This window comes from Pristiophorus japonicus, chromosome 3, assembly GCF_044704955.1.
Source record: "Pristiophorus japonicus isolate sPriJap1 chromosome 3, sPriJap1.hap1, whole genome shotgun sequence".
Classification (NCBI taxonomy): Eukaryota; Metazoa; Chordata; class Chondrichthyes; family Pristiophoridae; genus Pristiophorus; species Pristiophorus japonicus.
The window spans coordinates 182,422,701-182,446,307 of record NC_091979.1 but is presented as its reverse complement, the minus strand read 5'-3'; the positions used below and the strand labels follow the sequence as shown (position 1 = coordinate 182,446,307).

The 23,607-nt window shown below is 46.9% G+C and overlaps 1 protein-coding gene across 1 annotated transcript in view; it reads left to right on the top strand.

Annotated features, from left to right (window-relative positions):
- The first annotated feature begins 712 nt into the window (after positions 1-712).
- asb1 (ankyrin repeat and SOCS box containing 1) overlaps positions 713-23,607 on the top strand; it is a 60,680-nt gene continuing 37,785 nt past the window's right edge. Inside the window, exons 1-2 of the mRNA XM_070876059.1 lie at positions 713-1,223; positions 18,647-18,949. Of these exons, the coding sequence (XP_070732160.1) occupies positions 955-1,223; positions 18,647-18,949 (572 nt within the window). The 5' untranslated portion in view covers positions 713-954. The remainder of the gene's footprint in view (positions 1,224-18,646; positions 18,950-23,607) is intronic.

Here is a 23,607-nt window from a genome sequence, read left to right as displayed (position 1 = left end):
CATCGACCAAAATCCCTGCAAAAGAAATAAAGAAAAGTGCACTAACCTTTTTTTGCAGGTCTTCATATCTACCATTCAGTTAAGACCTGCCTCCACTCGACGGTCTCTTCTGCTGCTGGAGCAGAGGACCGTCAGGACCAAACTGGGGACTCAGCGGGCGGGAGGACTTTTGTCAGCGTTGCAGGCCGGCGGACGCTCCCCAGCGGTCTTCTCTCCCCGCCGGTGTGAGGACCTGACCAAACTCGCTCGGAGGGGAGAGTGCCCAAAAAACATCAAGACTGCCGAGAAAACTCGACCAAAAGTCGACCAAACTCGGGCCTAGAATATTAAAGGATGATGAGGAAGAAGCAGAAGAGTGGGACTCGACCAGGCGGCTCATATGGAGGGAAACAGCACCTGACCTGTTTCTTGACTATAACACTCTTACAATTCCAATAGGGAAGTAAAGAAAGCTGGAGAGCAGCTTACATGTTGATACAAGTGCCGAATTTTAATGATCACTTTACAACACTGTAATGTGTAATAGAAAAGAAAAATAAACGATTGCAATTATAAAATATCTCTCCTCACGATCTTTAAAAAATCTATAATTTAAATTCCAATGAAGTTGCCACCCTAAGCTCAAAGCCCCTTGTCTGGGCCACGGCTCGTGCAGCCGGGCCCGGGTTGGGAGTCTGGCTACAGGGCGGGGGCTATGGATAGCGGGAGGGAGGGATGCGAGCTGACTGGCACCGCATCTCGCCACAGAGCAGCAGAGCCACCCAACAGGATGCACAAGCAACATGGGAGGTACTTCGGCCGGGGCTAATCTAGTGCAAAAGCCAGTTAGCGGGTTGGAAATGGCCGTGCTCTCGGTTCTGTTCGTTTATTAATGTGTCGCGCGCGATGGCTGCACTCCGCCCCAACCAATAAGGCGGCGCCGTGTCCGACTTTGCGCATTTGTGTGTGGTAAAGATGTCCGACCAGGATGCAGCCGAGCTCAGCAGCCCAGCCGGCAGCGCCACGTTAAACGCCGCTGCTGAGTGTCAGGAGGAGGCTGAAGGTGATGGTTCGGCCGCCGCTGCCGCCGGCGCCAAGGCCGGTCGCGATCTGAAGGAGTGGCTGCGGGAACAGTTCTGTGACAGTCCCATGGAAGGGGGCGAGGACACCCGGCTACACGATGCGACTTATGTGGGGGACCTGGTCACCATCACCAACCTACTGAAAGAGGACAACTTCAGGAGGTGAGGGCGGCACATCCTAGGGCTGCATTATTATTGTGCCTAGGGCTGTATTATTATTGTGCGAAATATGCTGATGGTATTCATGTTAATATTCCACACATTATTCCTTAATGTGGGCCTATGTGTCCTGGCAAATATTTACCCCACAATCGACATCACAAACTGTGGGAGCTTCATGTGCCCCAATTGGTTTCCCACATCACAACAGTGACTACACTTCCAAAATACTTCATTGGCTGTAAAGGGAATCAAGAGATATGGGGACAGTGGAGTTGAGGTTGAAGATCAGCCATGATCTTACTGAATGGCGGAGCAGGCTCGAGGGGCCAAATGGCCTGCTCCTAATTCTTATGTTCTTAAAGCGCGTTGGGACATCCTGAGGTCGTGAAAGGCACTATATAAATGCAAGTCTTTCTTTATAAAACTTGGCCAAAATTACAGTTTTTAATCAGCCTCATTGCCGATTGGCTGTGCCATTTTATTGTAACATTCTATGTGAGAATGGGCATGACCAGGTATTAATAAATATTTAAGAAAATGAAAGGAGTATTGTTTCAATTTTATTTTTACAGTGATTATATTTCCTGCTCCCTTTCCACTCCTCAACTCTTGGTTTATACGTTCCCCAGCCAAGAAGGTGGGCAGCCATCCTGCTCTCAGCCCTCTGCTAATAAATGTCTCCAACTGTGCACCAAAGTGACCTGCAGTCATTCATTCTCCACCTCCCATGGGCCATTGGACAGACAGCTGCAGCCCCCACCACTTTGTGTTTGCTACAGCAGTCAAACTGAGATCAATAATTCAGTATGTGGGGAATTGTTGGTGCAATTACATTAACATAGGAATATTCAGAATTAGAAACTAGCATAGAAACATAGACATATAAACGTAGAAAATAGGTCCAGGAGCAGGCCATTCAGCCCTTCGAGCCTGCACCACCATTCAATATGATCATGGCTGATCATGCAACTTCAGTACCCCATTCCTGCTTTCTCTCCATACCCCTTGATTCCGAGGGCCACATCTAACTCTCTTTTGAATATATCGAACGAACTGACCTCACAACTTTCTGTGGTAGAGAATTCCACAGGTTCACAATTCTCTGAGGGAAGAAGTTTCTCCTCATCTCGTCCTAAATGGCTTACCCCTTACCTTTTAGACTGTGACCCCTGGTTCTGGACTTCCCCAACATTGGGAACATCCTTCCTGCATCTAACCTGTCCAATCCAGTCAGAATTTTATATGTTTCTATGAGATTCCCCCTCATTCTTTGAAATTCGTGAATATAAGCCTAGTTGATCCAGTCTTTCTTCATATGACAGCCCAGCCATCCCTGGAATCAGTCTGGTGAACCTTTGGTGCACTCCCTCAATAGCAAGAATGTCCTTCCTCAGATTTATCCACATTATACTGCATCTGCCATGCATTTGCCTACTCACCTAACCTGTCCAAGTCACCCTGCAGCCTCTTAGCATCCTCTTTACAGCTCACACTGCCACCCAGCTTAGTATCATCTAAAAACTTGGAGATATTACACTCACTTCCTTCATCCAAATCATTAATGTATATTGTAAATAGCAGGGGCCCAGCACTGAACCTTGCAGTACACCACGAGTCACTGCCTGCCATTCTGAAAAGGACCCGTTTATTCCTACTCTTTGCTTCCTGTTTGCCAACCAGTTCTCTATCCACGTCAATACGTTACACCCAATACCATATACTTTAATTTTGCACACTAATCTCTTGTGTGGGACCTTGTCAAAAGCCTTTTGAAAGTCCAAATACATCATATCCACTGGTTCTCCCTTGTCCACTCTACTAGTTACATCTACATCCTCAAAAAATTCTAAAAGATTTGTCAAGCATGATTTCCCTTTCATAAATCCATGCTGACTTGAACCGATCCTGTCACTGCTTTCCAAATGTGCTGCTATTACATCTTTAATAATTGATTCCAACATTTTCCCCACTACCGATGTCAGGCTAACCGGCCTATAATTCCCTGTTTTCTCTCTCACTCCTTTTTTTAAAAAGTAGGGTTACATTAGCTACCCTCCAATTCATAGGAACTGATCCAGAGTCAATAGAATGTTGGAAAATGACCACCAATGCATCCACTATTTCTAGGGCCACTTCCTTCAGTACTCTGGGACGCAGACTATCAGGCCCTGGGGATTTATCAGCCTTCAATCCCGTCAATTTCACTAATACAATTTCCTGATTAATGATTTCCTTCAGTTCCTCCTTCTAGCTAGACTCTCGGTCCCCTAGTATTTCTGGAAGGTTATTTGTCTCTTCCTTCATGAAGACAGAACCAAAGTATTTGTTCAATTGGTCTGCCATTTCTTTGTTCCCCATTTTAAATTCACCTGATTCTGACTGCAAGGGACCTACATTTGTCTTCACTAATTGTTTTTTCTTCACATATCTATAGAAGCTTTTGCAGTCTGTTTTTATGTTCCCTGCAAGCTTCCTCTCATACTGTATTTTCCCCTTCCTAATTAAACCCTTTGTCCTCCTCTACTGTATTCTAAATTTCTCCCAGTCCTCAGGTTTGCTGCATTTTCTGGCCAATTTATATGCCTCTTCCTTGGATTTAACACTATCCCTAATTTCCCTTGTTAGCCATGGTTGAGCCACCTTCCTCGTTTTAATTTTTATGCCAGACAGGGATGTACAATTGTTGAAATTCATCCATGTGATCTTTAAATGTCTGCCATTGCCTATCCACTGTCAACCCTTTAAGTATTATTTGCCAGTCTATCCTAGCCAATTCACGTCCCATACCATCGAAGTTACCTTTCCTTAAGTTTAGGATTCTAGTCTCTGAATTAACTGTGTCACTCTCCATCTTAGTAAAGAATTCTACCATATTATGGTCACTCTTCCCCCAAGGGACCTCGCACAACAAGATTGCTAATTAATCCTCTTTCATTACACAAGACGAGGAAGGATGGCCTGCTCTCTAGTTGGTTCCTTGACATATTGGTCTAGAAAACCATCCCTTGGACACTCCAGGAAATCCTCCTCCACCATGTTGCTACCAGTTTGGTTAGCCCAATCTATATGTGGATTAAAGTCACCGATGATAACTGCTCTACCTTTATTGCAAGCATCCCTAATTTCCTGTTTAATGCCATCCCCAACCTCACTACTACAGTTTGGTGATCTGTACACAACTCCCACAAGCGTTTTCTGCCCTTTGGTGTTCCGCAGCTATACCCATACAGATTCGACATCATCCAAGCTAAAGTCCTTCCTTACTATTGCGTTAATCTTCTCTTTAACCAGCAACACTACCCCACCTCCTTTTCCTTTCTGTCTATCCTTCCTGAATATTGAATACCCCTGGATGTTGAGTTCCCAGCCTTGGTCACCCTGGGGCCATGTCTCCGTAATCCCAATTACATCATACCCATTAACAGCTATCTGCACAGTTAATTCATCCACCTTATTACGATTGCTCCTCGCATTGAGGCACAGAGCCTTCAGCTTGTCTTTTTAACACACTTTGTCCTTTTAGAATTATGTTGTGATGTGGCCCTTTTTGATTTTTGTCTTTGATTTCTCTGCCCTCCACCTTTCCTTATCTCCTTTCTACCTTTTGCTTCTGCCCCCATTTTACTTCCATCTGTCTCCCTGCATAGATTCCCATCCCCCTGCCGTATTATTTTAAACCCTCCCCAACAGCACTAGCAAACACTCCCCTAGGACATTGGTTCCGGTCCTGCCCAGGTGCAGACCGTCTGATTTATACTGGTCCCAGTTCCCCCAGGAATTTGAATCCCTCCCTCTTGCACCATTCCTCAAGCCATGTATTCATCGTAACTATCCTGCTATTTCTACTCTGACTAGCACGTGGCACTGGTAGCAATCCTGCGATTACTACCTTTTGAAGTCCTATTTTTAATTTAACTCCTAGCTCCCTAAATTCAGCTTGTCGGACCTCATCCTGTTTTTACCTATATCGTTGGTACATGTATGCACCACGACAACTGGCTGTTCACTCTCCCCCTCCAAAATGCCCTGCATCCGCTCCGAGACATTCTTGACCCTTGCACCAGGGAGACAACATACCATCCTGGAGTCTCGATTGCAGCCGCAGAAACGCCTATCTATTCCCCTTACAATAGAATCCCCTACCACTATAGCTCTCCCGCTCTTTTTCCTGCCCTCCTGCGCAGCAGAGCCATCCATGGTGCCATGAACTTGGCTGCTGCTGCCTTCCCCTGATGAGTCATCTCCCCCAACAGTACCCAAAACGGTGTATCTGTTTTGGAGGGAGATGACCGCAGGGGATCCCTGCACTACCTTCCACTACTCTGCCTGATGGTCACCCATTCCTTATCTGCCTGAGTAACCTTTACCTGCGGTGTGACCAACTCACTAAATGTGCTATTCACGACATCCTCAGTATCGCAGATGCTCCAGAGTGAATCCATGCGTAGCTCCAGTGCCGCAATGCGGTCTGTCAGGAGCTGCAGCTGGATATACTTCCTGAACACATAGTAGTCAGGGATACCGGAAGTATCCCTGAGTCCCCACAAAGCACAGGAGGAGCATGGCACAGGTCTGAGCTCTCCTGCCATGACTTAACCCTTGAATTAATTTAATTTGGCAACAATGACAAGGTTTCTTACTGCTAAGGAAAGAAAAAGAAAAAGATTAAATACTCACCAATCCACCAGCCAATCACTTACCCGCTTGGCTGTGACGTCACACTTCGATTTCTTTTTACTTCCTTGTTTACCTTCTGCTCCTGCACCAGCTAGCCTCCTCCGATCTGCCGCCGCCCTTTATCCCTTTATCCTCCTGCGCCGACCGCTCTCCTGATGCTGGCTTCCTCCGATCTGCTTTCTGCTTGGGTCCAAATGCTTTGCTCTAAGGTGTTGGTAGGATATATTATAATATTTTAATAAAACTGCAATATTTAGAAATCATAAATCAAAATGTAATAATTTCTTTACATATGTATATGAAACTATTATTGCCACTAAACGATTGCAGCACTGTGGTATAAATGGGCACATAACCTTTTCTATTGATGTGTAGCAAGTTTTACCCAGTAGTTGAATAATTCTAATTTCACGCAACCATTGCAGTTTATAGCTCAGAAGTAGACAATTCAGCCCATTGTGCATGTGCCGGTTCTATGCTGGAGCAATCCACAAGTAATCCTGCGCCTCACTTTCTCTGATCTTCTGAAAGGAAGAAATGGGCCCTATCGGGAGGGTGCAGGCCAGGGGAAGTATATGAACAGTAGTAGGCCATTCAGCCCTTCAAACCTGTTCCATTAGATAATGGCTGATCTGTATCCCAACTCCATAAACCCGCCTGTTTCCGCAACCCTTAATACCCTTGCGTAACAAAAATCTATCAATCACAATTTTGAAATTTGCAATTGACCCCCAGCCTCAACAATTTTTTTGGAGGGAGAGAGTTCCAGATTTCCATTACCCTTTCTGTGAAAAAGTGCCTCCTGACACCACTGCTGAACTGCCTAGCTCCAATTTTAAGGTTCTGCCCCTTGTTCTGGACTACCGCACCAGAAAAAATACTTTCTCTCTATCTACCCTATCAAATCCTTTAATCATCTTAAACATCTCAATGACATCACCCTTCAATCTTCTATACTCAAGGGAATGCAACAAGTCCTCATAATTTAACCCCTTTAGCCCCAGAATCATTGAAGCCCTGAAGAGAAAGTCCAGGGGTGGGGGAGAACTGCATAGGGGCTGAGGGGGGCTTGTGCACATTTCACTGATATCAGAGACGCCAGGTGCAGAGTTTGTGGCAGCATGAGGCATGTGGGCACCTAAGATGCACCCCCTTGCGAATGAGGTGCCGTCTCTCAAACTCCATCAGTGTCAGAGCTGGATGGCTTGATCCTGGTGTAACTGCTCATTTTGATCGAACCAATTTATTTTTGATTCCCTAGATTCTCTAGTCTTCCTTCATAACTAAAGGCTCTTAAACTAGTAGCATTTTTTAGTAAATATTTTCCATGGCCTTGACACCCTTCTGAAAGTGAGCATCACACAATATTCTAATTGTGGCCTCACCAATGATTTATATAGGTACTGTACCATTTTGCTGCAAAATGGTACGGTACCTTTATAGAAAATGCTGGAAATACTCAGCAGGTCAGGCAGCATCTGTGGAGAGAGAAACAGAGTTAACGTTTCAGGTCAATGACCTTTCATCAGAACTGGAAATAGATTTTAAGCAAGCACAGAGACAGGGATAGGGGGGGAAGAGGAGGAAAGAACAAAGGGGAAGGTCTGTGATAGGGTGGAAGACAGAAGAGATTAAGTAACTAAAGGACTTGGTGCAAGAAAAAGGAGATGGTAATGGGACAAGCAAAGAAACAACAGATGGGTCGAGAGGAGGTGTAAATGGGAACGGCAGAATCATCAGCCACAGCTGCCGTCCAGAAAAATGGGGGCAGTGGTTATGGTCTGAAATTGTTGAACTCGATGTTGAGTCCAGAAGGCTGTAAAGTGCCTAACCGAAAGAAGAGGTGCTGTTCCACGAGCGTACGTTGAGTAAACCTTTTTTCTGTTGTATATGCTGCTATTTACAAAAGCTAGGATTCCATGTCCATCGTGTTGCTGTGCGGTCTGGCATCAAGTTGTGGATGAGCCAAAACTTTGTTCAGATAAGCACTGGGAAGACAAAAGCCGTTGTCACTTTTTTAGCACTTCATCAGATATTTCCCTTGTGTTCAGTGTCAGAAATCACTCCCATAAGCGATGCTTCACTCCCAACACATTGGAGTGTTACTTTAGATGCACAATATCTGGTAATATCTGTTAGGCATGCATGCCTGTATTGTTATATAATGTCTGTAACATTGAATGTACCTTACACTGTACACTCCTTACTGTACATCAGAGGGTGCTGCTGCTGGAGACCTAAGGGTTACCTATACACTGCAGGCAACCCAGTGTAAAAGGGAGCTCACAGCTTGGTGTCCTCACTCGAGGAGCTGCAACTACAGTCTACATAGTTTAAGTACCATACCCTGCCTCGTGGAATCATTACCAAAGGTGCCTGCCTACACTACAACTGGTGACGAGGTCACGAACTACACGCTCAGCATGTCGAATCTCAGCAACTTTCAGCAATTTACCGATGGGAAAGATTGGGATGCTTTTGTAGAAAGATTGGAACATTTCTTCATAGCCAATGACCTGGATGGGGACACACCAGCTACATGACCAAAAAAGCGCAGGGCCATCCTGCTTAGCAGTTGTGGGGCCACCATCCTATGGGCCCAAGTTTCCACACGATAAAAAATGGGCGCCCTTCCGAGCTGGGCGCCCGTTTTTCGCGCCTAAAACGGCGCCGGAAAAAAACTCGCGATTCTGGAGAGCCCTGCAGCTCCTTGTCTGTTTGGCGTGGCGCCCAGGGGGGCGGAGCCTACACTCGCGCCGATTTTGTAAGTGGGAGGGGGCGGGTACTATTTAAATTAGTTTTTTTCCTGCCGGCAACCCTGCGCGTGCGCGTTGGAGCGTTCGCGCACGCGCAGTGTGAAGGAAAACATTGGCACTCGGCCATTTTTGTAGTTCTTTGCAGCTGTTTAATTTTTGAACATTTTTTAATAAAAGCACATTGCCATCAGCACTGAGGCTTCCTGTAGCCTTCTCACTGTCTCCTTCCCGCCCGCCGTCTGGAACGTCTTCCTCCCCCCCCGGCTGCGTTCGGGCGGGCGGGCCCGCACTTCCCTCCCTCCCGCCTTCGGGAACGTCTTCCTCCCCTCCCTCCGCTGCGTTCGGGTGGGCCCGCACTCCCTCCCATCCGCCGTTGGGAACGTCTTCCTCCCCTCTCCCCGCTCCCCCCCACCCGCTGCGTTCGGGTGGGCCCGCACTCCCCTCCCTCCCGCCGTCGGGAACGTCTTCCTTCCCCCCCCCCCTCCGCTGCGTTCGGGCGGGCGGGCGGGCCCACACTCCCTCCCTCCCGCCGTCGGGAACGGCTTCCTCCTCTTTCCCCCCCCCCCCCCCCCCCCCCCCCTGCCGTCGGGAACGAACGAACGAACTTGTGAGGCTGGCTGAAGCACTTTCACACAGGTAGGAAGATGGTTTATTTAATCTTTTCTTTGCTTATAAATGTTTATTCAGGTTGGATTTATTTGTATAATATTTGTAGAAGTATAAATAAGGATTTATTATAGAATTTAATGACTTCCCTTCCCCCCACCTCGTTCTGGACGCCTAATTTGTAACCTGCACCTGATTTTTTAATGTGTAGAACAGGATTTTTCAGTTCTACAAAAATCTTCACTTGCTCCATTCTAAGTTAGTTTGGAGTACGTTTTCACTGTGGAAACTTTTAAATCAGGCGTCAGTGGCCGGACACGCCCCCTTTTGAAGAAAAAATCCTGTTCCAAAGTAGAACTGTTCTAACTGACTAGAACTGCAGAAAAAAAAATGTGGAGAATTGCGATTTCTAAGATAGTCCGTTCTCCACCAGTTGCTCCTAAAAATCAGGTGCAAATCATGTGGAAACTTGGGCCCATTGTGTTGTCAGGGACTTTCTAGTCCCGGAGAAGACAACCACCAAGAGCGATGAGGAACTTGTAACACTGTAACAGAGTAACACAGGAGCAACTAAAACCAAAAGAAAACATCCTCACAGCCAGGTTCTACACTTACCGGCAATCTGAAGGCCAAGAAATTGCTAAGTATGCTGCACAGTTAGGAAGACTAGCTGCACTGTGTGATTTTGGAGACCACCTTAATGAAGCACTAAGGGACATATTTGTCATCGGAATTGGCCACGAGGGCTTCCTATACAAATTGCTCTCTGCGAACATCACAGTCACCCTGCAGAAAGCAATTCAAGTGAGCCAGGTCTACATGGCTTTGGCCGGCGACTCCAGGCGAATACTGACCCAGGACTCTAAACCGGCGAACGCAGTGCACCGGATGGCTACTTCTAAAGGCAGAAATGCTGGCCCGAGGCCCGCAACCCTGAGTCCGCCACATGGGGCAAACCGGATGGCCCCGTGCTGGCGCTGTGGAGGAAACCACAGGGCATATCACCAGTGCCGCTACAAAGACTATACATACAAAGGCTGCAAAGAAAAAGGGCAACTTCAGAGAATGTGCAGAAAAAGCTTTACTCACTGCGTCACTGAAGAGTTGGCTGATCACCGGGCTCCGACACAGATGAAGATGAAGCTGCTCAACACCTGGAAGAAGAGTATGGAGTTTATACCTGCTCTACCGAAAGTTCTCCGTGGACGATGGAAGTAGACATCGACGGGGTCCCAGTTTCCATGGAGATCAACACAGGGGCGAGCCAGTCTGTGATGAGCCAAACGACCTTTGAAAAAATTTGGATGAATCCCGCCACTCGACCAAAACTGTCTCCTGTCCAGGCGCAGCTGCTCACCTCCACCAAAGGTAAAATCCAACTCGGCAGCGTGGATGTCCAGGTCTCCCAGGGAGGCATGTTGAATAAACTCCCCCTGAGGATCGTTGCCGGAGATGATCCCACGCTGCTGGGAAGGAATTAGATGAACCCAGTCCAAATCATTCGAAGTGGCGACTGCCTTCGGCTCCAGCAATCGGCATCAAACGTGGATCCATCGCTGCATCTAGATATCCCATTGTCCACTCGACTGCGCAGCGAAATCTCCAGGACCACACCACGGTGAAATCTCCAGGACCGAAAACCCAAACTCCACCTTCCAGGCCGGGGCAGGACTCCAAGAGGCGAACATCATCGAAAGAAGTGGATTCCCGACATCCATGGCTGAACCTGAGGAAGAAAAGATCACCACAGTCTACCTGGAGGAGAGCCAGAAGATGGCGGCTGCACCACGAGGAGAAGAACCTAAAATCAAAATGGCCACGATCAGACCATGAGGGACAGCATTGGAGGAGTGACATGTGACACCGAGCGGCCAATCTGATTTGAAGGCTCCCTTAAAGGAGACCGGTAACCAAAAAAATTTAAAGGGACAGTTTCAACTTAAAGATGACAAGGACTTTAAAGCTAAAAATGCAGTAAAAGGGTGCAAGTATGATAATGTAACCATGAATTGTGATGCTGGTGTAACTAATGTGAAAAATAAACTGAATGCTTGTGTAAGTAATGTTAAGTAAGAACACGGTTGTTATGTGTGATGATTACGACAGAGAATTTGAAATGCCTAATGTAATCATGTCTGGTGAGACCATGATGCCAAAAAGTGATGCAAATGCTGTTGTTGACAATGTAGACTATGTATGACCAGAGCCAGAGTAGAACACTGTTAAAGGGGACACTGGGTTCTACAGGGACCATGCAAATGCTAGAGGAATCCCCCTGTGGGAGACCCCCAGGTCCAGCTGGCTTACCAGACCATGTAGCCTGGACTTTTGGAACTAGTGTGATGCCCCAGGAAGGGCACACACACTCAGTGGGAGCAGACCCACTACAGGGACAGTAGTCAATGGGCAGCACAGCCACCACCACTGGCAACCTGCCCCAGACCAGCCCTATACCCCCTGGCCACAAGGGCCAACACCAGGAGCGAGAGGCCAATACCCTCCAGCTTTCCTGGCAAACCCAGACTCTCATCCCAATTGGAGGACAAGGAGCCCACACAGTCCTGTGGCCCTGCCCACCACCACACAACTACCCACATCAGAGTATGCACCCTACCCACTGCTGCAATGGCTACCCCACTGAGGGATCCCACAACAGTGGCACCACATGGTCTGTGTGTGAAAGGGGAAAAATGTATGAGGCCAGTCTCAAGTACAGGGATCACTCCTGGCACCCACACAACCCTCACCACAACCTCCCACAGCCCACTACTGATCACCTCCCCAGGTCATTACAATAGGACTTGAAAAATGCTTAGGGGGGAGTGTTGTTATGTATGCATACTTGTATTGTTATATGATGTCTGTAACACTGAATGTACCTTCATCTTGTATACACCTTACTGTACACCAGAGGGTGCTGCTGCTGGAGACCTAAGGATTATCTATACACTGCAGGCAACCCAGTGTAAAAGGGAGCTCACAGCTTGGTGTCCTCACTCGAGGAGCTGCAAATAAAGGACTACAGTCTTTACAGTTTAAGTACCATACCCTGCCTAGTGGAGTCATTGCCAAAGGTGCCTGCATACACCACAATACCCATTACCCATTCATAGAGACATCCTTGTTAATGTAATCAGCTGACTGAATTGAAATGAAACTGTTTGTGTTCTCCTGGTCTATGGATTGTAAGAGAGCAAACACATGTGACTTAGATTATAAACTACAAAATCAAGTTTGTTACAAATTTAAAAAAAAAGAAGAAAATCAATACAACAGACTTCACTTGATTACATAATGTTCAATTCACACCTCAGACATACAAAAATAATAAACTATGGCACTCAAAAATAATTAACTACGCGACATTTCACAAACTCTTTTAGTAATACTAAACTTGGACCAACATTTTATATAAAACTTGCATATGGACAAGCCCACCGCTTCCCTCTGCCTCTCAGCATTCTCTGAAGGGCCCATCGAGGCGCTCATCGCTGTCTTCTTACGAGCAGCGACCCCAACTGCCCCATCCTACTCTCTCGCCGATCTTCCCACCCAGCGTGCCTGCTGGAGTCTTCTCCTGTCAAATTTCTTCCTGTCCCACTCCCCCTCTCCCTCCCCCTCAGAGTCCATTGGGATCAATCAGCGGATCGACAATCACCATGTCTCTCTGCATCTCGCTGCAGGATGTCTGTTCTCATGAGCATGACCCTGTGCCTTGTTGTGGATGATTTCATTGACATCATGGCCTTGACGGAAACTTGCCTCAAGCGTGATGACCCCTTGCCTCTTACTGCAGCGCCTCCGCCTGGCTATATCTTCCACCCCTCTCGCCTTTATCAGGCCTTGCCCTCCTACCAAAACTGCTCAATACTCCAGGCTTATTCTGCACTGCAAAGATAATAACCGGCTTCTTTACTCCATTATGAACGGTCGTCTTAAACCCCTCTCCCCTACCAGCTCCGCCTTTGCCACCAACAAGGAACTCGTAGACTTTGTTGTCACTAAGATTGAGACCATCCATTCAGTTGCCTCTGCCACATCGTTCCCTTTCCCTTGCCCACCAAGTCAAGCTTCCCCCAAGGTAGATAATTGGAGTTAAAATACAGATTGACCATGATCTAATTGAATGACGGAACAGACTCAAGGGGCTGCATGGTCTCCTCCTGTTCCTGTGTTCCCCCTTGCTCTAGCTCTAAACCTGCATCTTTCACTTTTTTCTCTCTTATCTCCCCTCGTGCTTTCTCCGAGCCCCATGAGACCCACTTCTGGCATTCTCGTCCCTATTCCCACCAAACTGCTGACGACCCTTCCTGGCCCCACATGCTAACTGATCTAAGAACATAAGAACTAGGAGCAGTAGTAGGCCATACGGCCCCTCGAGCCTGCTCCTCCCTTCAGTAAGATCATGGCTAATCCGGCTTAAACTCCACTTTCCTGCCTGTTTCCCATAACCCTTAACTTCCCTATAGTTCAAGAATCTGTCTATCTCAGCCTTGAATATGTTCAATGACCCAGCTTCCACAGCTCTCTGGCGTAGAGAATTCCAAAGATTCAACCCTTGGAGAGAAGAAATCCCTCCTCATCTCCATCTTAAATGGGCAACTCTTTATTCTGAAATTATTGTCCCCTAGTTCTCGATTCCCCCACAAGGGGAAACAGCATCTACCCTGTCAAGCCCCCTCAGAATCTTGTATGTTTCAATAAGGTCACCTTTCATTCTTCTAAACTTCAATTAGTACAGTTACAATCTGCTCACCCTTTCCTCATAAGACAACCCTTCATCCAGGAATCGACCTAGTGAACCTTCTCTGAACTGCCTCCAATGCAAGTATATCCCTTCTTAAATAAGGAGACTAAAACGGTACGCAGTACTCTAGGTGTGGTCTCACCAATACCCTGTACGGTTGTAGCAAGACGTCCCTACTTTTATACTCTATCCCCCTTGCCAACATTCCATTTGCCTTCCTAATTGCTTGCTGTACCTGCATACTAACTTTTTGAGTTTTATGTACAGGATACCGCAGCATTCTGTAGTCTCTCTCCATTTAAATAAAATTTTGCAATTCTTTTCTTCCTACCAAAGTGGATAACCTCACATTTTCCCACATTATACTCCATCTGCCAAATTTTTGCCCACTCGGTCCCTTCATCCAAGTCATTAATATAGATTGTAAATAGTTGAGTCCCCAGCACTGATCCCTGTGGCACCCTACAGTTTGCTAACCCGAGAATGAATCATTTATCCCGACTCTCTGTTAGTTAGCTAATCCTCAATCCATGCTAATATTGTATCCCCGACACCATAAGCTCTTACCTTGTGCAGTAACCTTTTATGTGGCATCTCATCGAATGCCTTTTGGAAATATTATAAGTGATTCCCTCTCCATGTACTGTTCCTCTGCCCTTCAAATCTGCCGTCATCATCTCCCTTCCTCAAAAAAAATCACCCTTAACCCCTCTGCCTTTGCAAACTATCGCCCCTTTTGTATCTTCCCTTTCCTCTCAAGTCCCTGAGCGTGTCGTTGCATCCCAAATCTGTGTACATCTTTCCCACAACTGCTCGTTTAAAAGTTTCCAATTAGGTTTTCAACCCTGCCACAGCACTGAAACAGACCTAATCAAAGTCACGAATGACATCCTCTGTGACTGTGGTAAACTGACCCTCTTCATCCTTCTCAACTTGTCTGCAGCCTTTGGCATGGTCAAGCACACCATTCTCCTCCAATGCCTGTACTCCGTTGTTCGGCTGGGTGGGACTGCCCTTGCCTGGTTCCTGGGGTCAAGGGTTATGGGAGTCGAGGGTTATGAGGAGCGGCCGGGAAGTGGAGTTGAGGCCATGATCAGATCAGCCATGATCTTATTGAATGGTGGAGCAGGCTCGAGGGGCCAAATGGCCTACTCTTGCTCCTATTATGTTCTTATTTTATTATGTTCCATTCTTATCTAGACAGAGAATCTCCTGCAATGGCTTCTCTTCCCGCTCCCGCATTGTTACATCTGTTATCCCGCAAAGATCTATCCTCTGCCTCTTATTCCTCATCTACATGCTGCCCTTCGCTGACATCAACCAAAAACACGTCAGTTTCCGCATGCACACTGACGACACCCAGCTCTACTTCACCACCACCTCCCTCAACCCCTCCACTGCCTCTAGTGTTGTTACGCTGCTTGTTCGACATCCAGTTTTGGATGAGCTGCAATTTCCTCCAATTAAACATTGAATAGACCAAAACCATTGTCTTTGGCCCCGTCACAAATTCTGTACCTTTGCCACCGATTTCGTCCCCCTCCCTTTTAAAAAATTCGTTCATGGGATGTAGGCGTCGCTGGCAAGGCCAGCATTTATTGCCATCCCTAATTCCTCTTGAGAAGATGATGGTGAACCGCTGCCTTGAACTGTTGCAGTCCATGTGGTGTTGGGGAGAGAGTTCCAGGATTTTTACCCAGCGATGATGAAGGAACAGCGATATATTTCCAAGTCAGGATGGTGTGTGACTAAGAGGGGAACTTGGAGATGATGGTGTTCCCATGCGGCCGCTGCCCTTGTCCTTCTAGATGGTAGAGGTTGTGGGTTTGGGCGGCACTGCCGAAGGAGCTTGGCGAGTTGCTGCAGAGCATCTTGTAGATGGTACACACTGCAGCCATGGTACGCAGATGATAGAGGGAATGAATGTTTAAGGTGGTGGATGACGTGCTAATGAAGCGAGCTGCTTTGTCTTGGATGGTGTCGAGCTTCTTGAGCGTTGTTGGAGTTACACTCATCCAGGCAAGTGGAGAGTATTCCATCACACTCCTGACTTGTGCCTTGTAGATGGTGGAAAGGCTTTGGGGAGTTGAGGGGAGACATTCGCCGCTGATACCCAACCTCTGACCTGCTCTTGTTGCCACAGTATTTATGTGGCTTGTCCAGTTAAGTTTCTAGTCAATGATGACCGGCATGATGTTGATGGTGGTGGATTCGGCGATGGTAATGCCATTGAATGTCGAGGGATGGTGGTTAGACTGTTGCTTGTTGGAGATAGTCATTGCCTGGTACTTGTGTGACACGAATGTTACTTGCCACTTTTCAGCCCAAGCTTGAATGTCGTTTAGGTCTTGCTGCATGCGGGCATGGACTGGTCCATTATCTGAGGAGATGTGAATGGCAGTGTCTCAGGCTGAAGCAGACTTTTCAGAAGCTCAGCGTCTTATTTCGACCTGAAAAGAGCTTCTGACCCCGTATCTTCATCACATAGACCGCCTACTTCCACCTCTAACATCTGTGCCTCAGCTCATCTGTTGCTGAAACCATGCTTTTGTTATCTCTAGACTCAATTATTCCAATGCTCTCCCGGCCATCCACCCACCTTCCAACTTAAGTTAATCCAAAACTCGTTGCCCGTATCTTAACTCGCACAAAGTCCGACTCGCCCATCACTCTTGTGGTCGCTGACCAATAATGGCTCCCGGTCCACCAACACGTTTATTTTAAATTCTCATTCTTGTGTTCAGGTACCTCCATGGCCATGCCCCTCCCTATTTTTCCCAGCCCTACAGTCCTCTTTTATTATAAAAAATTGCATTCCTCCAACTCTGGTCTCTTGTCCATCCCCCACTCCCTTTGCCTAATAATTGGTGGCCATGACTTCAGCTGCCTAGGCCCTACGCTCTGGAATTCCCTCCATAAACCTTTCCTCCTCTCTACCTCTCCCTCCTTTAAGACCCTCCTAAAAACATACCTCTTTGACCAATTTTTTAAACACCACTCCTAAATCGTCATTCTTTGGCTTGATTGCAATTTTGAACTAATCATGCTGCTGTGAAGCATCTTGGGACATTTTCCTACATTATAGGTGCTACAAGTTGTTTGGTGGTTGCATCTAACCATCGTATTTTGACTGAAGAGCTTTATCAGGCTGGAAAAATAAATCCCACTGCCTCACTCACAGTTGTCCATCAACTCCTCCCTGCTTACGAAGTATCCCCCGCTGTGAAAATTAGCGAGCTCTGCAAATCCATGTCTGTTCTCACAGGTATCTAGACTGTCAACCCACATTCTTCAAACAAAATGGCGCATGGCCTCAGATACACAGTAGGTGCTAGACACAAATCTAATTGAGTCACCATAAGTCGTTTGGTTTCAGGACTCAATGTCTGACCTCATGAAAGATGTCCTCAGTACACCTCAGCTCAACTAACTACTGCAGTAAACAACAACTTGCATTTATATAGTGCTTTCACATAGTAAAATGTACCAAGGTACTTCACAGGCGGGCTATCAAACAGAATTTGACACATGAGATATTAGGACAGATGACCAAAAGCTTGGTTAAAGAGGTAGGTTTTAAGGAGTGTCTTAAAGGAAGAGAGCGACAGACACACACACAGGTTTAGGGAGGGAATTCCAGAGTTTAGGGCCTAAATAGCTGAAGGCATGGTCGCCAATGGTGAAGCGATTAAAATAGGGGATGCGCAAGAGACCAGAACTAGAGGAGCTTAGAGATCTCGGAGGGTCGTAGGTCTGGAGGAGGATGGAACAAAATTTAGAGATATGACTCCTCCCTAAATTGATCTAAGGATTCTCCCTTTTTGTTTTGCTCCTCCCAAGAGATTGAGAGTGAGGGGTTTGATTTGGTGGTGCATCATGTCTAGATGGGACAGGTTAGGTAGACTAGTTGATCTCTTCCTGTCCTTTCTTGTACATTTGTTTGTAAGTAACATGACTACAGCAGCTGAAAAATCACTGCAGCAGCATTCACGTGATTACCAAATGCTTAACTTCTATCCCCTCTGACTAATAGAAATAATTGGGTAGAACACGTGAAAATGTTACCGTTGGTGCAAACAGGCACAGGAGCCTGTTGGCACAGGAGCCTGTTTGCACAGCTAAATGGGAGGGGGATGTGCAGCAGCCTGATATAAAGACCCGTCATGATAAAAATAAATCTGTATCCACCTAACTATCTCCTGATCTCAACACAACTCTACCAAGAATGAGAGACTGATTTATTAATTAATTTACAGGATGATTTATTAACCTGCCTATTAATTTATTGGGGTGAGTGAGACAAAATTTTATGAATGAGCATCTGTTTTCTGATTGGAGCACCGCCCCACGTGATTACATGGTGCGCCCCTGGGATCCTTGGGCCACTACGCTGCGCACAACTCTGCAGCGTCTCACAGCAAGTTTATGTGTGGGGCCTCGCACCAGGTAAGTGCGAATTCCTTTCGGAGGTCAGCGGCGCACTCCTTTGCTACATCGCAGACTGCAATTTCGTGGCCAATAATAATATTAACAACCAAAACCACTAACCCGCGTTTGTGAACCTAAATCTGAACCAGCGTTTAATATAAGACTTAATTTGAGTGATTTGTTAATAAAGTGGTGGTTCTGTTTTCCAGACGAATTAACGAGAAATCGGTTTGGTGCTGTGGATGGTTGCCATGCACGCCACTGCGGATTGCAGCTACCGCAGGCCATGCTGACTGTGCAGACTACCTGCTCAAACACGGGGCAGAGGTGGACTTGGTTGATGTTAAAGGACAGACTGCACTGTATGTGGCTGTTCTGAACGGCCATGTGGAATGCACCCGGATTCTCATGCAAGCAGGAGCTGATCCGAATGGAAGTTCCCACCACCGCAGCACGCCTGTGTATCACGCCTCACGGGTGGGCAGAGCGGACATCCTCAAAGAACTAATCAAGTAAGCTTAGGTTAGGACCTGGATTATTTGCTTTTGCATAAGGAACTGTCGCTGGTAAGTGATGCAAAGTGAGTTGGGAACATAGCTCCCATTGCTCATCCTGCGTAATAGGTTGTCCCAACAGGGCTACATGCTACTTGTGCTCGGTCTTGTATAGGGTGATTGTTACCTAATGGTGAAAGAATAGCTCATCATGTAACTGAAACATGCAGACCAGGGAGGTTTCGGGCTCAATCTGCAATGTGTGTTGAGTCAGCTGATCGTACCCTGGATGGCAATTGGTTTCTGCACTCCTGGGCTAGATGGGGAAAATTAGCCAGGGTTCTTGCTCCCTATCACTCAACAGTGACGCCTGCTGGGTAATGCATGTGAGGTCAGTTGAGGACAAGATCAGGCTTGGTTCTAAAGCCCCCTCTCCTTGGTTTAAAAAAAAAGCTTGTCAAGATGTTTTTTAGGCTGGTATATAGGACCATCGGAACAGGAGCAGGCCAGTCAGCCCCTCGAGCCTGTTCTGCCATTCATTTAGATCATGGCTGATCTGTATCTAACTCCATCTATCTGCCCTTGTTCCGTAACTCTCAATACCCTTTTACCTATCAATCTCAGTGCGAGGTCCGGATGTCGAGACTGGCAAGATCCGGAGATAGGAAGCGGAGAGGACGGGCGAGGCACGGAGGAGCAGAGAGGTCAGAGCCCAGAGGTGGAGCAGCATGGACAAGACCAAGGGAAGCTCGAGGGGCCAAATGGCCTATTCCTGCTCCTATTTCTTATGTTCTTAAGGCACACGGGCCAATAGCAAGGCTGTGAGGTCGTGAGGCTCACATTGCGTACTATGAATTCCACATAGAGAGGGGTCCTGTGGGAAGAAGGACAGTAGGAGTATGTCTGAGTTTGTGTGTATGTATTGGCACATGCGGCGGAGCCTGGTCCCCAGTCGTTTTGGATCCCCTTGCCACTGGACCAAGACCCTGCTCCGTCAAGCCCGTGTGGTGGCTGGTGTGCAACGGCCACCCCACGTTAAAAGAATTCACGCATAGGCATCTTCCACCATTTAAAATGAGTTCATCAGTCACCAGAGCACTCATCCTCGACCCCGAGGGTCTGTCTATGATCATGATGATGAATCTCGGTTTTGACTCTTTTCAGTTGACCCCCCAGCTTCAACAGCTTTTGGGGAGAGACGTCCAGATTTCCACTACCCTTTATGTGAAAAGGTACTTCCTCACATCACCCCGAATGGTCTAGCTCCAATTATAAGGAAGAATAGCCTTAAATAGGGTGAATACTGGAGAGCAGCTAGTGTCTGTGTCCTACACAGTCTTCTGAGCACTCTCTCCTTCACACTATTCCCTCTACAGATATATTTACCATCTTACACCATAACTAATCTTTGTTCAGAATATATTTTATGAAAACTTGCTGAAACCTAATATGTAAAAATAAAACTGAAATGCAGTATATTATGTAATTACCGTGCAGAGAGTAAAACAAAACCGATAATAAACTAGACATTTAAGCTGGATATCTTGCATCCCACCCTCAGACCACTAGGCTTCTAGAGCATTGTAACATTTTCTTTTTATTCAATCTTGTGTTTGGGCATCACTGGCAAGGCCCAACATTTATTGCCCATCCTTAATTGCTCCACTCAGTGCTGTTAGGGAGGGAGATCCAGGATTTTGACCCAGCGGCGATGAAGGAACAGCAATAAACTTCCAAGTCCGAAAGGTGTGTGACTTGGAGGGGAACTTGGAGGTGATGGTGCACCTGCTGCTCTTGTCCGTCTAGGTGGTAAAGGTCACGGGTTTGGGAAGTGCTGCAGAAGAAGCCTTGGCGAGTTGCTGCAATGCATCTTGTAGATGGTACACACTTCAGCCATGGTGTGCCGGTGGTGGAGGGAGTGAATGTTTAAGGTGGCTGCTTCATCCTGGATGGTGTCAAGCTTCTTGAGTGTTATTGGAACTGTACTCATCCAGGCAAGTAGAGAATATTCCATCACACTCCTGACTTTTGCCTTATAGATGGTGGAAAGGCTTTGGGGAGTCGGGAGGTGAGACACTTGCCGCAGAATACCCAGCCTCTGACCTGCTCTTGTTGCCACAGTATTTATGTGGCTGGTACAGTTAAGTTTCTGGTCAATTTGGCGATGGTAATGCTGTTGAATGAAGGAGCGGTGGTTAGACTCTCGCTTGTTGGAGATAGTCATTGCCTGGCACTTGTGCATCATCATCTGAGGAGTTGCGAATGGAACTGAACACTGAGCAATCATCGGCGAAAATCCCCATACCTTATGATAGAGGGAAGGGCATTGATGAAGCAGCTGAAGATTGTTGGGCCTCGGACACTGCCCGAGGAACTCCTGCAGCGATGTCCTCTGGCTGAGGTGATTGGCCTCCAACAATCGCCTTCCTTTGTGCTAGCTATGACTCCACTCAATGGAGAAATTTCTCCCTGATTTCCATTGACTTCAATTTTAATAGGGTTCTTTGATGCCACACTCGGTCAAATGTTGCCTTGCTGTCAAGGGCAGTTGCTCTCATCTCACCTCTGGAATTCAGCTCTTTTGTCCATGTTTAGACCAAGGCTGTAGTGAGATCTGGAGCTGAGTGGTCCCGGCAGAACTGAAACTGAGCATCAGTGCGCAGGTTATTGGTGAATAAGTGCCACTTGATAGCACTGTCAATGATACCTGCCATCACTTTGCTGATGATTGATAGTAGATTGATGGTGCGGTAATTGGCCGGATTGAATTTGTCCTGCTTTTTGTGGACAGGACATAATACTTCCCACATTTTCAGATAGATACCAGTGTTGTAGATGTACTGGAACAACTTGGCTAGTGGCTCGGCTAGTTCTGGAGCACGTCTTCAGCACGACAGCCAGGATGTTGTCGGAGCCCATAGCCTTTGCTATATCCACTGCGCTAAGCTGTTTCTTGATATCACGTGGAGTGAATCGAATTGGCTGAAGTCAGGCTTCTGTGATGGTGGGAACCTCAGGAGGAGGCTGATATGGATCATCCACTCGGCACTTCTGGATGAAGATGGTTGTGAACGCTTCAGTCTTATCTTTTGCACTCGCGTACTGGGCTCCGCCATCATTGAAGATGGGGACATTCATGGAGTTTCTTAGTCCCATTAGTTGTTTAATTGTCCATCACCATTCACGACTGGAGGTGACAGGACTGCAGAGCTTTGATCTGATCCGTTGATTGTGGGATCGCTTAGCCCTGTCTACGGCATGCTACTTCCATTGTTTAGCAAGTATGTGTTGCAGCTTCCCCAGGTTGGCACCTTATTTTTAGGTACATAGAAACATAGAAACATAGAAAATAGGTGCAGGAGCAGGCCATTCAGCCCTTCTAGCCTGCACCGCCATTCAATGAGTTCATGGCTGAACATGAAACTTCAGTACCACCTTCCTGCTTTCTCGCCATAACCCTTGATCCCCCGAGTAGTAAGGACTTCATCTAACTCCCTTTTGAATATATTTAGTGAATTGGCCTCAACTACTTTCTGTGGTAGAGAATTCCACAGGTTCACCACTCTCTGGGTGAAGACGTTTCTCCTCATCTCGGTCCTAAATGGCTTACCCCTTATCCTCAGACTGTGACCCCTGGTTCTGGACTTCCCCAACATTGGGAACATTCTTCCTGCATCTAACCTGTCTAAACCCGTCAGTTTCTATGAGGTCCCCTCTCATTCTTCTGAACTCCAGTGAATACAAGCCCAGTTGATCCAGTCTTTCTTGATAGGTCAGTCCCGCCATCCCGGGAATCAGTCTGGTGAACCTTCGCTGCACTCCCTCAATAGCAAGAATGTCCTTCCTCAAGTTAGGAGACCAAAACTGTACACAATACTCCAGGTGTGGCCTCACCAAGGCCCTGTACAACTGTAGCAACACCTCCCTGCCCCTGTATTCAAATCCCCTCGCTATGAAGGCCAACATGCCATTTGCTTTCTTAACCGCCTGCTGTACCTGCATGCTAACCTTCAATGACTGATGTACCATGATACCCAGGTCTCGTTGCACTTTCCCTTTTCCTAATCTGTCACCATTCAGATAATAGTCTGTCTCTCTGTTTTTACCACCAAAGTGGATAACCTCACATTTATCCACATTATACTTCATCTGCCATGCATTTGCCCACTCACCTAACCTATCCAAGTCACTCTGCAGCCTAATAGCATCCTCCTCGCAGCTCACAATGCCACCCAAATTAGTGTCATCCGCAAATTTGGAGATACTGCATTTAATCCCCTCGTCTAAATCATTAATGTACAATGTAAACAGCTGGGGCCCCAGCACAGAGCCTTGCGGCACCCCACTAGTCACTGCCTGCCATTCTGAAAAGTACCCGTTTACTCCTACTGTTTGCTTCCTGTCTGACAACCAGTTCTCAATCCACGTCAGCACACTACCCCCAATCCCATGTGCTTTAACTTTGCACATTAATCTCTTGTGTGGGACCTTGTCAAAAGTCTTCTGAAAGTCCAAATATACCACATCAACTGGTTCTCCTTTGTCCACTTTACTGGAAACATCCTCAAAAAATTCCAGAAGATTTGTCAAGCATGATTTCCCTTTCACAAATCCATGCTGACTTGGACCTATCATGTCACCATTTTCCAGATGCACTGCTATGACATCCTTAATAA